Here is a 15489-nt window from a genome sequence, read left to right on the forward strand (position 1 = left end):
GATTATTCACTCATTTCCAAATAGCTAGGGAATTATAAAGCACCTAAAATTGGCTGTAAACTGCAGGCGATGGGTGTTTTGCTTTAGCCGGGGATTTTGATTTATGGCATAATTTATGTCTTAGGTCATTTAACTTCAACTGACTACACATAATACTTTGATTTCTAATTATTCTATGCGCTATTTAAAGTTTTTACCTGTGCATTATTCAGTTTAGGGACAAATTGTGAATATTTAACACTTTTCTTTTATATTAGTCTATGTGCTGGTTCGCTGTGCAACAGAGTTTTAAAAATGTTGGAATAAGGTAAAGAAAGCTATTGTGTAGGAGTGTATTCATTCTGTCAGTCATCACTTTCCATATGTTTGTGTTGGAAACATCTCAGTGTTTCTGTTTAATAACAACTGATTTAGTGTAAATCAACTACCGACTGGATGAGAGTCATGCAAATCATTGTTTACAGTCAGTGAGTATGTGAGGAATATGACCCAAGGAAAAAAACAACAACTGTAAACCATTTAAGAAAAACTTCATCCTGCATCTGACAAGCTCACCAACATAATTTATTATTATTATTTTTTTTTGCAAGACTAATATTTAAAGAGGACAGAGCGGGATTTGACTGTCAATGACTGTGAATAGTTTTATTATTTAATTATTTTTTATTATTATTTCATTTCATCATTATTGCATTTTTCCTATTTGTATAATATTTTTATGTATTTTCTAAAAATATCAGTTACATCTGTGAGGTATGTTTATTTCTATTTTATTTTACTTCCAGTAATATTATGTTATCTTTTATTTTATTTTCCAGCAATAACATTATATTTATAAAATATTTGAATACATTTTTATTCTGTTTACAATAACCACATGTAATAGTTCTAAATTGCTAATACTGTTTTTTAAATAATCAGAACATTATTATTATTATTATTATTGTTGTTGTTGTTGTTGTTGTTGTTGTTGTTATAGAATTATTTATATTTGACAATATGTTCCAATGTTTTTGTCCTTCTGATGTTCACAGAGCATAAACGTGCATTTTCTGTCTTCAGGGTTGAAATACCAAAAAGTGCAAAATCATCAGAAAGACAGAGGCTGTCTAAAATTTCACTACTGTCTGCATACAGTTGTGTCTAGAGCAGCAAACCACAGTTCCTCTCAGCTTCTGCTGTGCACTCACTTTACAACTCATTCAGCAGCAGTGCTTATTAATATTCATCAGCCATTCATTGCTTTCACATGTCAGTCATAATAAACAGAAATGCTCGAAAGCCTTGTCTTCTATCCCTGTATTGAAATAGATTAAGTTGCATTGTGCAGCTTCACTCTCTTCTGTCACTTGTTATTAAGCTGAATTATGATAAAAGAAATGGCCTTCCTCTTATGGAAAACAGACAGTCAGAAATATCAACAAACAGTTAATAATCATCTAACCACATTTGATGAAACATTTTAGGTGTATTTCATTCAGCAAATTACAACTCTACACTCTTTGACCAGCATAAATGTAAATTAAGGTCAGTCTTTGTTTACTGTTGTTTTTGTATTGGATTTTATATGCTAGGCCTATATGCATTTTTGTAATTTAATATTTCTATTGAGAATTTAACAATGGATAAAAAACATTTGGAACATTTCACACATCACCACATTGCCACATCTGAAAACCTTGTCCTGTTTTATATTCATTACAAGCTTTTTTCTTTTTTTTTTTTTTTTTTTGGCAAAACATAAGATCACGTGAGCTGATGTAATATAAGCTATAAAGTATATCGTTCATAGAATAAATAATGATTTTATCAAGCTAGTCAACATCTAATGAAAATGGTTGCTTTCTTGCTATTCGGTAATGATGCTCTGGCGCCATCTTGTGGTAGAAAGAGAACTCAAACTTCGAGGTCTCTGTACAGTAGCAGACAGTTATTCTTATTCTGGTTTTAATCAGTAGGTTACTTTAACTTTCCGTTGACATTCCGTTCTTTTGTTGACATTTTAACACAATCTATCACGGAAGTAAGCTGTTGTCGACTTTCAATACTATTCACAGGCCACTCTAGAAAAATAAAAGTGAAGTAAACGGCAAAAACTATTTGTGCTACGACCCGTAGTTTATGATTGTGATAAGACTATGTTTATAAGATAAAATACCTTAAGCTATGAAATATTAGCAGTAAACCACACTACTAAAAGGAAAGCTTTTAGCTTATATTTGTGGTGCAGTAAAAGTAAAACTCAATACAAACATTTTTCTCAATTCCTAATTGTGAAATCGCATTCATGTTTGTTATTCTTCGTAAATACGCAAGCAGTATACAGTATATTATTTACTAACCATACGTTTATACAAAACTAACAGTTTATAAGCACATATGTATACAATTATTGGACAATTAAAGTGATAGTTTAGCAAATAAAAATAACTTTACTTGTTCCAAACCAGTTTGTGTTGTTTTGTTCAATGTGAATAAAGGAGATATTTTGAAGAATGTTGGAAACCTGTAGCCACGGATTCCATAGGAAAAACAAAATACTTGGAAGTCAATGGTTACAGGTTTTCAACATTCTTTAAAATATATTGTTTTGTGTTAAAACAAATCCCAAAGGGTTTGGAACAAGTCAAAGGTGAGTCAATGATGGCAGAAATTTCTTTTTTTGGTGATCTATCCCTTTAAGGCTCCTGCTGCTACAGCTCCTGGCAAGAAATGCTTGTGGATGATGGAGAGGGGGAACTCAATATACAAACCAGAACTCAACACAATCTCAAACTCAATACAAGCCAGTGCAGAGAGAATAAAAATAGTCAACATTGAGCACATTGTGTCTGCTACAGGCCTGAGTCTGTGACCCCACCTGTGCATGTTGGGTCCCAATAAAAAGGAAGGGTCATCAATCTTAAGTATCTGGCATGGCATCTGCAAAAAAGCTGCTATCGTTTTAGGGGAAACTGTGCCAACTTTGCCCTCAAAATAAAAACCCATGCTAACCAAGTCTCCAAAATGAGTTCTTGCACTTGAGCCAAAAGTTGCAAGGTGCAAAACATAAAAAATTGACAAAACTCATTTAATTGCAAAAGAACTAAATAAAAACAGTGATTACTTGTCTAAAGCCATTAAAATTCAGCTAAGCAACCTTCAATACCAATCCAGCTCAATTCATTTTAAGTTTGTTAATAACTTAAATATACAGTCATAAGTCAGAATAGTCTAGATATTTTTCAAGACACTTCAATACAGCTTAAAGTGACATTTAAAGGCTTAATTGGGTTAACTTGGCAGTTTAGGGTAATTAGGCAAGTTATTGTATAACAATGGTTTTTCCGTAGACTATCAAAAAAATATATAGCTTAAAGGAGCTAATAATTTTGTTCCTAAAATGCTTTTTAAAAATTTAAAAAACTGCTTTTACTCTAGCCGTAATAAAAAAAGACTTTCTCCAGAAGAAAAAACATTATCATACTGTGAAAATGTCCTTGCTCTGTTAAACATAAACATTTGGAAAATATTTTTAAAAGAAAAAAAAATTCAAAGGGGGGCTAATAATTCTGACTTCAACTGTATATATAGAAATGTGCATATTTCTTTTCACCCTCTTTTTAATAAACATTTGTAATGGATCTGACTTTACATAAAATACAAGTCAAGTTGAGCTTTATTGTCATTCTGCAGCGTGTGGACATACATGTTGTGTCTTGCAGGATAACAGTGCTACATAAACTAATCATATACAAATACAGCACTGGACAAGCTATTTAAAAAAAAACTATGCATAAGTAACATATGCTATAAGATACATGAAGCACATCTCTGTTTAACCTCTGTCATTTACATCATTCCGAACTAGTTCTGTAAAAATACTCCTATGTCATCAAAGAAAGTCTTCTCATGCAGGAGATCCATTCATGTGTTTTTGTTTGTGAAGACCCAGTGTTCTGAAGTATAGATGGAGCTACAACAGCAAGCAAAACACATACAGTCACAGCTGAAAAGGTTGCAAGCAATCAAGTCGTTCATCACCCCACTACCTTTACAGCTTGCATTAAACTTCATTATTGCTTATGTAAACCTGCACAGTGAGCTTTCCAGTCTATATACTATAGTTCATCTTTAAAGGAAATACTACATTTAATTGATATTGAATGAACAGAGGTGAAACTCTCGGTGGCGCTGTTTCTCTGCGTTGGTGTTTTACAGACTCGCGTGATGGACGCCGATGCTTTTACATCAACAGAGGATCTGCTGCTTTCTGCAGCTGTTGGACTGTGACACTGGGCAGAGAAGAGCACTTCAGTCTCCTACAGATTGTTATGGAATATGACAGGTCATAGAAACACGTGTGGATTCACAAAGACGTCTGAAACACGGAGCCCCGGGGTGAGTAAAGTTATAATGCTTCCTCGTACTTTAATTGCCATAAAGTGTCAAAATGTGCAACAGGTGGTTAAAAGTACAGCTGATATGTATTTTAATATTTTAATAATATTGCTATTTTCATTGTTGTTATTGATTTTATGTATTTTATAAGATTTATAAGATTTTCTGTTTGTTATTGCTAAATTACAATAAGTAGCCTAGAATTAAAAGTGAGATGCCAAATTAGTCGATTTACATTTATTTTATTTAGTCATACCAGTTTATTTGTTTATCAATCATATTGTGGAGGTATTTATTTGAAAATAATCACCCTCATAGTTCTATCATTCAAATAATAATAATTTTTTGTTCATAAATTCCACACAATAAATGTAAAGGGTGTGATTTGTATGCTTTATTTTAAAAAAGGACTCCAAACAAGACAGAAACCCCAAAACACGTTTCATAATTGAAACGAACTGTTGCTTTCATTTATTTTATAAGATTTATAAGATTTTTGGTTTGTTATTCTTAAATGTTATTCTTAAATAGCATTAAGTAGAATTACCAGTGAGATGCCAAGTTTGGCAATTTACATTTTTCCTCATACCAGTTTATTTGCTTATTAATAATATTTTGGAGGTATTTATCAGCAAACAATCAGCCTTAAAGTTCTATAGTTTAAATAATTATGATTTTGTTAATAAATTCCATTCAATAAACGTCAAGGGTGTGATTTTTATACTTTATTTTAATAAAGGACTCCAAGATTAAAACAATTTAAAAAAATACGTAATTCACATGTATTGTTCATTTTCAATTAATGTGTACTATCTGTAATACTGTAGTTCATAAAAATACAATAGTTTACTGCATTTCTTGATGATCATATCCCATTTTGGAAATTAATGTTGTTTAATTATACAGACATGCTTGATGGGCTTCTGACCGCTATATTTTTTATGGGTTTTATGCCTGTGTGAAAATGTCAGTCGTTGCTTGTTTATGAGGATGATGGCTTATGTTTTCCTGTCACCGCAGATTGTGATTTATCCCTTTAAATGCAAATGCCACTCAGTTTTCCTGGTGGCATGAAATAAAAAAAGAAGTTGAGTGGGATGGTGTCAAAACTGCTTACTGGATGGTTTGTCAGCAGCACATATTCTTTTCATCATGTCAGTTATGTCATGGTAACCTGTTTTGCTTTGTGTAAGAGAAAACAATAAAATTTGATCAATTAAGAAAGTAGCTTACAGTAAGAGTAACTTGGAAACAGTAGTAACTTTCTGCATCTTTCTGAAGACAGTAGCCACTTATTGTAACCAAAATCTTTGAAATATGTTTGAAATATGTTATTTAGAGCAGCATTTCTATATTATTATTTGTTACAAAAATTTAAGCATTCTATTTGCATAATATCATTTTGGGTGTGGTTTATTATTATAGTTACTGCTTTAAAAAACAGTTTTTATTATTATTACTATTATTATTATTATTATTATTATTATTATTATTATATCATTATTACAGTGGTATTATGATTAATGAAGTACAGTTATATGTGCACTAAACCGTTTCTTTAATGCTTTCATAAATAAAACAACAAACAAACAAAAATAAGACAGGATGGTCTGGATTCTAGAAGTCCCACGTTCTTTATCAGGTCAGATCTGTATTCTTCAGACAGTTAACCATGTTTGAAGCCCCTTGAGCTGATGGGGGTTCTGAGTTCTTAGATCTTATGAGACAAGATTAGTGAAAGTTAGTGTTGTGTCACATGGCATCAGCTTTCATACCTCAGCTCATCTTTTTTGGGTCATTTGATGAAACAGTAGCTTTCCTGCTTTAATGTCTTATGATTATAAAAATTCTGTCTGATAAGTTATGTGTCAGTTAATTGCAAAGAATTTAGGGGAATAATAAAATAATAATCTGTCTGCTCAAGGTTGTGAAAAAGAGTGTTGCATCTTAAAAGAGGAATTGCTGCTTAAAAAAGAAATAAAGAAATGTTTATATATATATATATATATATATATATATATATATATATATATATATATATATATATATATATATATATTTTTTTTTTTTTTTGAATTAATTAATTTATTTATTTATTAATAGTCAGTTATCATGCTTACATAATATATGTTAAGCATTTATTCCCTTCTGACACAAACTTGCACTTTGCTAAGTGCAAGTGCTACAATTAATAGTTTTAGTATACTTTAAAAGTAAATTAAGAGAAAAATGAAAGAGAAAAATTAAGCGAGCATGAAGATAAAATGCTAAATGTTTATTCAATAATTGTTTTTAAACAAAGTTGTCATCAAAAAATTAAAGGAAGTGGATTTTTTTTTAATAATTTCAAAGAATTTATCCGGAGCCCCTAAGAAGAGGAAAAGATATCTCAGTATTTTGTTAAAAATTTTTAATTATTGAATATGAAATGAATAATTGCATTACTATTTAAGTATTAATCACTCTAAGAAAGAAAATGTATACAAGCGGTCACTAAAAAAGCTAAAAAAATTTTTTAAAAAGTCCAGAAATTTGCAGTTTTACGTATTTTGTGATTCATGTTTTTATTTTTTTATTTTTTCCCCTGTTTATTTATGCCTTTGAATTGCAGTATGGGACCTTAATCTTTCTTCCAACAAGTTTTATTTTTGAAAAAAGTTTGAAAAAGTGACTTTTATTGTCACTTTTGATAATTTAAAGTGATTGATTTTATGGGTTGGTGTTGTATATTACAGTACAAAGACCTTGTATTAAACTGCTTGTACATTTTCAGTTATTTCTCTATGTATTATTTCTCATACATTATTTGAAAGTACTAAAATGTCAATAAAAGCCACTTTGTTAAACTATATAGTTCAATTTTCAACCTCAAAAGTCGACAGAGCAAAGATCAAGGTCCCATAATGCAATTCACAGTTTTAAACAAACAGAAAACCCAAAGTATGGAAACTGTTTATTAACAGATATTTTTACAGTGCACATATTGATACATCAAAAGGGCCTTATTATTAGTACCTAGAAATTCTAAAAGGTATACTATTGTATTGTTTCACAGAGATGGATTGTGGCTGGAAGGGCATCCGCTGCATAAAAAATATGCTGGATAAGTTGGCGGTTCTTTCCGGTGCGGCAACCCCAGATTAATAAAGGGACTAAACCGAAAAAAAATTAATGAATGAATACTTCTGTATTGTTAAGGAGTTAATATGTATCTGTAATGCCGAGTTTAGACTGCATGATTTTAGCCCAGATTTTGACTCGCCGACAGGTTTTGAGAAATCACAGACAAATGCCTGAAATCACAGGCAAATCGGTGCTTGTTTATGTGAGTAACAATCACAGTATAAACTGTTAAAGTTGCGATCTGAGAGAATTGCCAGTGAGTCGCCGACATTCGTGAGATATTTAGCATGCTAAATATCTGGACCTGTCGGCGAATAATACAATGTGAAATGTGTTCTGATTGAAAGTAACATTGGCAATTACCTACAGTCAATGAGAGAGCAGCATCCCCTAGTATTGGTATTTGCAGGCCAGTGGAAGTTTGGGGAGAAGTTAAAAGCACTTGTTTTCAGTTTATTTGGACCCAAGAATGCTGTGAAAAACTAGTGTAAATTTGGCATGAGCACCCGTGTCTGTTTGACGTGTCATCTGAGCAAAACCACAATTAGGTCAAAAAAGAAAAAAGATGAGGAGAAATTGCCAGGTGAAAAGCCAGGTGAGCAAAATAAGTACATTTTCTACCTTACTAAAGTCTTGTGTCTCATCATGTAGTAAATAACAAAAGTTATACTACGTGACCTCATGTTGTTTCCATGTCACTTCTCACGTTTTTTGGTTGTAAGACATACTTTTGACAAAGTTGTGGATGATTTTTCTTATTTTAAAGTCATGCAGTGTGAACCACCCGTCGCCGATCCATCTTGCAGTGTAAACACAGCACCAATGGAACGCTTCCCCAGATAGTCATGCAGTGTGAAAGCATCCATGACACAACTTATTTCAAAAAATCATGCAAACTGAACTCGGCATAAGGGAACATAATGGACTCTAGGTGCAAATGTGTGCATATTATATAAACAATAATGTGAGTGTTTTTGTGTCTTGGATAATTAATTTGGCACTAAATCTGGCAAACAGATTGTGACAAGTGTCTGTCTTAATGAGTGATTCATTAAATCATTTATTAAAGCTATTCTTTCAAATCAGCTGATTCATTTAGAACTGATGCAAGAGACTATCTGCATAAATAGAATAATTAATCATCAGCTGATTTGCTCGAAAACAGATTTATCCAGGGCCGAAACACAAAAGTGCTGTTCTAAGATGCAGAAATGTTCTGCTCTGGCTTTGTTGACAAATGGTTCATTTAAAAAAGTGTATAAAATCAATATTAAATTAGCAATCGTGGTCATGGGAAAATGATTCATGGGAAATTTGTAACCATTAGATTTTATACATGTAAAAAATAAGAACTCCTACAGGGATCATTTTTCCTTCATAACTTGAATATAGGGTTGTTCTAGCTACATTCTACTAGGCTTCTCCATACAGTCAGTTTTTATGTTTGTTTTTTGTTTGTTTTTTTCTTAGTGAGTGACATACTGGATAATGTCAGCGCGTACATCATTAAAATGTCAATTACCATATTATTATGGAAGATGAATTGCACACCCATAATTCCAATGCTGTTGCATTGCCTTGCAAATCCTTCCCTTGAGAAACTTTGTAAACATTCGCCAAGCTAGTGCACGGTTTCTCAAGGGAACACAAAAGCATAAATTTTCTTCTTATTTCATTCTTTTCCATCATCATCTTCTCCCTTTCTGTAAATTGCAGTATTTATATAGCCCTTAAGATTTTAATTGTCAAATATGTTATTTTCTTTACACATATGCACGCAAGTGACACAAATGAGCCTTTTACATGATCTTCTCCTTCAAAAACAAGAATCACGTGTAAATCAGCTGTCTGGTGGGTTTAGAATAGCCAGTTTTGTTCATTGTGTTTGATTCAGGGCTATAATAATCATGTGGCTCATTTGAAACTCAAAGGAAAGCACCAGAACAGTGAGAAAGCGTCCGAGCTGTCTCTCTAAAACCCACTTGAGCCTCCCAGCTGGGCAAATACATCACACGCTTCCAGTGTTTGCTCTCTCCACTTCTGCGTGAGTTATGGCTCAAGCCCCACAGGCACAGGGTGCGATTTGGCCTCTGTGGGCATTAACAGTGTGATGAAGTGCATGCGCTGTGTGCTGAAATTTTCCTATCTCCAATATCTTACCTTCAATATTTGATGCGTTTGAGAGTAGACTATGATATATGATTTCAATTTAGGCCAGTTTTTCCAAAGATTTCGGGTTTATTTACTCCCACAGCGCCATCAGTTAGACTGAAGTGCCACTTTATTGGTGGCAAACCTGAAATATGTTAGTCAGCAGCAAAAAAAAAAAGAAATTGTGTAAAGTGTGTGGAACGTCATTCGGTAAAATAGATATGTATATAATAATATATTTACATTCATGAATTTTAGAGCTGCAACATTTTTTTCACATAAATTTTGTCATTTTATTTTCACAAAAGTTATCAGAAACTGAAATCGAAAATGTTATCTATTTATATTTAATCTCTTCCCAGCAGGCACGGAACTTCAATATGACATCAGATTTATGTTGTACCCTAACATCCTGGGGACCTAGCATTTTATTTGGAAATTAAATTGGGTTGACTTAAGAACCTAACATTAGGCCAATGTCAATGTCCAACGTCCAAACTAAAATCAACCAAAAATCAACATCTATTGATGTTACAGCTTAACATTGTGTGGACGTTACCACTATAACATTCATCAGACTTTGGTTGCCATACCTGAGGAATAAATGGCAGTATTTGTCATCAATATGATGTTGGTTTAAAATGTTGGCTTGATGTTGGATTTTGGTCACTTCTCAACATAACCTAAAAACAACCAAATATCAACACCATTTGACGTCATTTTTGGACATCAAAATAATGTTGTTCTTAGATGCTGGCTAGACATTGAATTTTGGTCACCTGACGTCATGACCTACAGTCAGGTCCATAAATATTTGGACATCAACATAATTCTAACATTTTTTCTCTATACACTAACACAAATAACTAAAATGATTTTGCATTGGCCTAGTCAATCGCCTGAACTGAATCCGATTGAACTTGCTGAAGACAAAACTGAAGGCAAATCACCCCAAGAACAAGCGGGAGCTGAAGACAGTTGCTGTAGAGGCTTGGCAGGGCACCACCACGAATAAAACCCTGTGTTTTGTGATGTTTATGCGCTCCAGATTTCAGGCTGCAATTGACTGCAAAAGATTTAAAACCAAGTATTAAAAAGTGAAAGTTTGATTTATAATTATTATTCTGTGCTGTTATTTTTGGACCCTTAACAAGTGGGAGGCACATTCGCAAACTTGTAATTCCTACAGCTTTCAACTGATTTGGATGTAAATACCTTCAAATTAAAGCTAACAGTCTGCAGTTAGAGCACATCTTGTTCGTTTCATTTCAAATCCATTGTGTTGGTGTTTAAAGCCAAAAATGTTAGAATTGTGTCAATGTCTAAATATTTATGAACTGTAAATTTAACTTAATATTAACATCTTATGACGGTGGGTTTTGTTAATTTAATCTGATGCATCACTATTTTTAAGTAAAATTAATTGTTTAAAAAAATATATATTTGATTGAATCTATTTAGAGGCTGTTTTGACCATGACTCCAGTGATGATATAAATCATTAAATACCATTGGTTATAAAATCCATATTTCTAACGCTGTATCTCATGAAACATGAAATCCTGTTTACAATCATTTATCTAGAGACTGTATTATCATGACTACAGTGATACTGCAAGTTCTACGGCCATTAAACATTTTATTTTTGGAGATGTGTACAGTCTGTTATCATTTATAACTTTTTTAAAATAATGTTTAATTTGTCAGCATATTTGGCAGAGAGATGAGGCAAAGATTCAAACACAGAGCCCAAAGGGCCCAAATTACAAAAAGAAATCAAGATCAAACTCAAATTACCCTAATATACAATGCACAGCTTACAAGAACTACCAACAGGGCAAGGCACACACAGTATGGGTAAAAGTGTATGGTGCAATTTTTGTTGAATGTGATTATCGCAGATTTGCACATTGCAAAATAGATGTTGAAACTATATATTGTACTGCATTTATTTTAAAACATATTGCATTGCACGTAGTTCACAATGGAACATACTACTTTTATTTCCTAAATACAGTTGTGAAGACTTAACAAAGCAAACCTCAAATTCGTGGTTTAGCCCCCAAGATGCTTAATAGCATGCAATGGTTAATACTTAAGAACTTCAGCTTCATTGGAAAACAGGAACAAAAGGAGGTCAGAAACTTATCATGGCTCATTTTTGCATTTTATATCCCAGAAGCCTGTGTTTCATTTCTAAATGTGCTGATGGTTTAGTCCCACTGCTCTCACTTTAGCACTTCTCCTGACAGAGTATGATTGAGCTCAGGATGTGAGAACCTAAAATACTTGTGTTTGTCCCACAGGAGAGGGACTGCAGTGTCTTGTGTGAACCAATCTCTCGCTGACCACTTGTATACAGATGACCAGTCATGGCCACAGCATCAGACTCAGCGGAAGAGTAAGAGCCTAGATATTTACATCAATAAGTCGATGTTTTATATGATATGAATATGATATTTCATAATCTGCATCTTTTTTTTGTCAACAGTTCAGTCGATGAAGTTGTGTCTAAACACACTTCGAGGATAACGCTGTCTATTGTCCTGGTGACCATCATTATAATGACCGCACTTGGTAATTTGCTTGTGATGGTGGCACTCTGTAAAGACAGACAGCTAAGGTAATGATGCTTTTTATGCAGTATACATTATCTTTAAATTTGCTTTGTCAGTGTACATTTTCAAATTACATACACAGTTAGGTCCATAAATATTTGGACATCAACACAATTCTAACATTTTTGGTTTTATACACCAACACAATCGATTTGATATGAAACAAACAACAAGTGCTTTAACTGCAGACTGTCAGCTTTAATTTAAAGGTATTTACATCCAAATCTAGTGAATGGTGTAGGAATTAGATTAGTTTGCACATGTGCCTCCCACTTGTTAAGGGTCCAAATGTAATTGGACGATTGGCTTCTAAGCTAAAAATGCTCCTTAAAATGTAAGATGTTAGAAGAAAATATAATTTCTATTAAAGGCTCTTTATTTTTAAGTGTTTTTGTGATGTGTTGCCAGATATACATACTTGTTGAGATTAAGTATTGAACTTTAAAAATTTGTTTGATAAATTTAATCAATATGTTTTTTTTCTAAATAAATAGTGTTGTTATCATTGATTAAATGAATGTGGAACTGTCTCACAACAGTTAATAAATAAAAGTGCTAGTTTACTTTTTGCAAAAAGTATTTAAAGGGAACCTATTATGTCTCTTTTTACAAGATGTAATCTCAGTTCGGATGCCCCTAGTGTAAAAGTGAAATTTAAGCTCAAAATATCCCACGCATTTTTTTTTTTACAACTCTTTGAAACTACCTCTTTTGGGCTTTGATCCAAATTGTGCAATTTTGGTGTCTTTCACTTTAAATTCAAATAAGATTGTGCTCCCAGTCCTTTTTCAAAAGAACATGATAGCATGATATATTTGTTCATTAAAAAATACATTAATATTCGGCAGCAAATACAGTTCCTAACAAATCCATAGCAGGACTGTTGTGTGTTTCCAAGCAACACAGCGGAGTTTCATTATTGAATGAATCTACTGCTTTGAGTTAATGATTCTGTGACTCACTCTCTAAAGATTCACCAACTACTAGTTTCATGTTTTAATTATAAATAAATTTTTTCCATAATCTTTATATATACATGATTTTATTCAATTTTTTTTTGTTGCATGAATTGATTAAGTTTAAGACATTTCTCAAAAATCTATAGAAAATATAGAAAGATTGATTGCATTGGTTAGAAGAAAGAAAGCTCTTTCACTTATATCATTACATTTAAATTAAAAACATTTTTAACACCATTAATTGTCAGGAAATAGCTTTAATGTTGGTATTTTTTACATACAAACGCTATTTTTGTTTATGAACACAATTTAAAGTCTGCAATTTAAAGGCTAAACTAGGTTAATTAGGCTAATTACAGGCTAGGTTAATTAGGTAAATCATTGTATAGTGATGGTTTGTTTTGTAGACAATGAAAAAATATTAACTTAAAATTAACTAAATTTTTTTTACTTAAAATAGTAAAAAAAATTATTTAAACTGCTTTATTGTTGCTGAAATAAAACAAGTAAGACTTTCTCCAGAAGAAAAAAATATTATAGGAAATACTGTGAAAAATTCCTTGATCTGTAATACATCGTTTGGGAAATATTTGATAAAAAAAAATCAGGCTAATAATTTTGACTCCAGCTGTTTATACAGGTATTAATGATTGTTTGGTTTAACTATTGTTCCAAATATAGGAAGAAGAAGACCAACTTCTTCATTGTATCGCTGGCATTTGCAGACCTTCTAGTTGCCCTGGTTGTGATGCCACTGGCAGCCATTGAGTTAACCACAGGGAAGTGGAATTATGGAGAGACGTTCTGCCTGGTGCGAACCTCACTGGATGTGCTGCTGACCACTGCGTCCATTCTGCATCTGTGCTGCATTGCTCTGGACAGGTGAGGGCATTCATGAAGCCAGTATAGAAACAAAACATGACTAATGTTGCCCTACACAAATAACTGCTTGTGTTGCCATGGCAATATTGAGAAAAGAGGGCTTAAATTAGAGCATGTTATCTTGCGTTTAATGGTTTCGGGACAGGAGTTCTATTTGCTTGATTGGATGTTGCATTTTTTTCTTTCTAAAAAGATCAAGGTGAGTAATTTGTTCTGGAGACAATTGAAAAAAAAAATTATATATATATATATATATATATATATATATATATATATATTGCAAGGGAGCTAATAATAATGACCTTAAAATATATTTATAAAATTTCCAGCCAAACTAAAAGAACTGAGCCTCTCTACTGAAGAAAAATATATATATTGTAGGAAATACTTTAAAAATGTCCTTGCTCTGTTAATTATTTGACAAAGAATTTAAATAATACAGAAGGGCTAATAATTTTGCTTTTCTATGTCTGTTATCGAGCGACGCAGTGGCGCAGTAGGTAGTGCTGTTGCCTCACAGCAAGAAGGTCGCTGGGTTGCTGGTTCGAGCCTCGGCTCAGTTGGCGTTTCTGTGTGGAGTTTGCATTTTCTCCCTGCGTTCGCGTGGGTTTCCTCCGGGTGCTCCGGTTTCCCCCACAGTCCAAAGACATGCAGTACAGGTGAATTGGGTAGGTTAAATTGTCTGTAGTGTATGAGTGTGTGTGTGTGTGTGTGAATGTTTCCCAGAGATGATTGCGGCTGGAAGGGCATCCGCTGCTTAAAAACTTGCTGGATAAGTTGGCGGTTCATTCCACTGTGGCGACCCCGGATTAATAAAGAGACTAAGCTGACAAGAAAATGAATGAATGAGTTTGGCATTTGATACAAACAATTAAATCCCACATATACAGTGAATCCAGAAAGTATTCCTAGTGCTTTTTTTCATGTTACAGCCTTATTCCAAAATGGATCAAATTTATTTATACCCTCAAAATTCTACACATAATACCCTATAATGACAATGTAAAAAAAAGATTTTTTTAAATTGTTGCAAATATATTAAAAATAAAACAAATATGAAAAATCACATTCACCGATCACCGATCAGCTGGCCGGCCAGCTCTAGGAAAAGTCTTGGTGGTTCCAATCATCTTCCACTTACAAATGATAGAGGCCACTGTGCTCATTGTAACTTTCAGAGCAGCAGAAATTTCTTTTGAGGATCCTTTTATCATGACAAAGGCTGTGAATACTTATGTACATGTGATTTTTCAGGTTTTTTGTTTTTAATAAATTTACAACAATTTCAAAAAATCTTTTTTCACATTGACGTCATGGGGTATTGTGTGTAGATTTTTTGGGAAATTAATGAATTGAATCCATTTTGGAATAGGACTG

The 15489-nt window shown here is 32.8% G+C and overlaps 1 protein-coding gene across 3 annotated transcripts in view; it reads left to right on the forward strand.

The window, feature by feature from the left end:
• The window catches only part of si:dkey-247m21.3, a 101610-nt gene that overhangs the window by 39827 nt on the left and 46294 nt on the right, over positions 1–15489 (forward strand). For all 3 annotated transcript variants that reach the window (XM_087301129.1, XM_087301128.1, XM_087301127.1), the window contains 4 exons: positions 4201–4380; positions 11960–12054; positions 12145–12276; positions 13912–14112. In XM_087301129.1, coding sequence (XP_087157255.1) covers positions 12026–12054; positions 12145–12276; positions 13912–14112 — 362 coding nt within the window. In that variant the 5' untranslated portion in view covers positions 4201–4380; positions 11960–12025. The remainder of the gene's footprint in view (positions 1–4200; positions 4381–11959; positions 12055–12144; positions 12277–13911; positions 14113–15489) is intronic.

This window comes from Danio rerio, chromosome 21 (assembly GCF_052040795.2).
Source record: "Danio rerio strain M-AB ecotype USA chromosome 21, GRCz13ab, whole genome shotgun sequence".
In the NCBI taxonomy this organism is placed as follows: domain Eukaryota; kingdom Metazoa; phylum Chordata; class Actinopteri; order Cypriniformes; family Danionidae; genus Danio; species Danio rerio.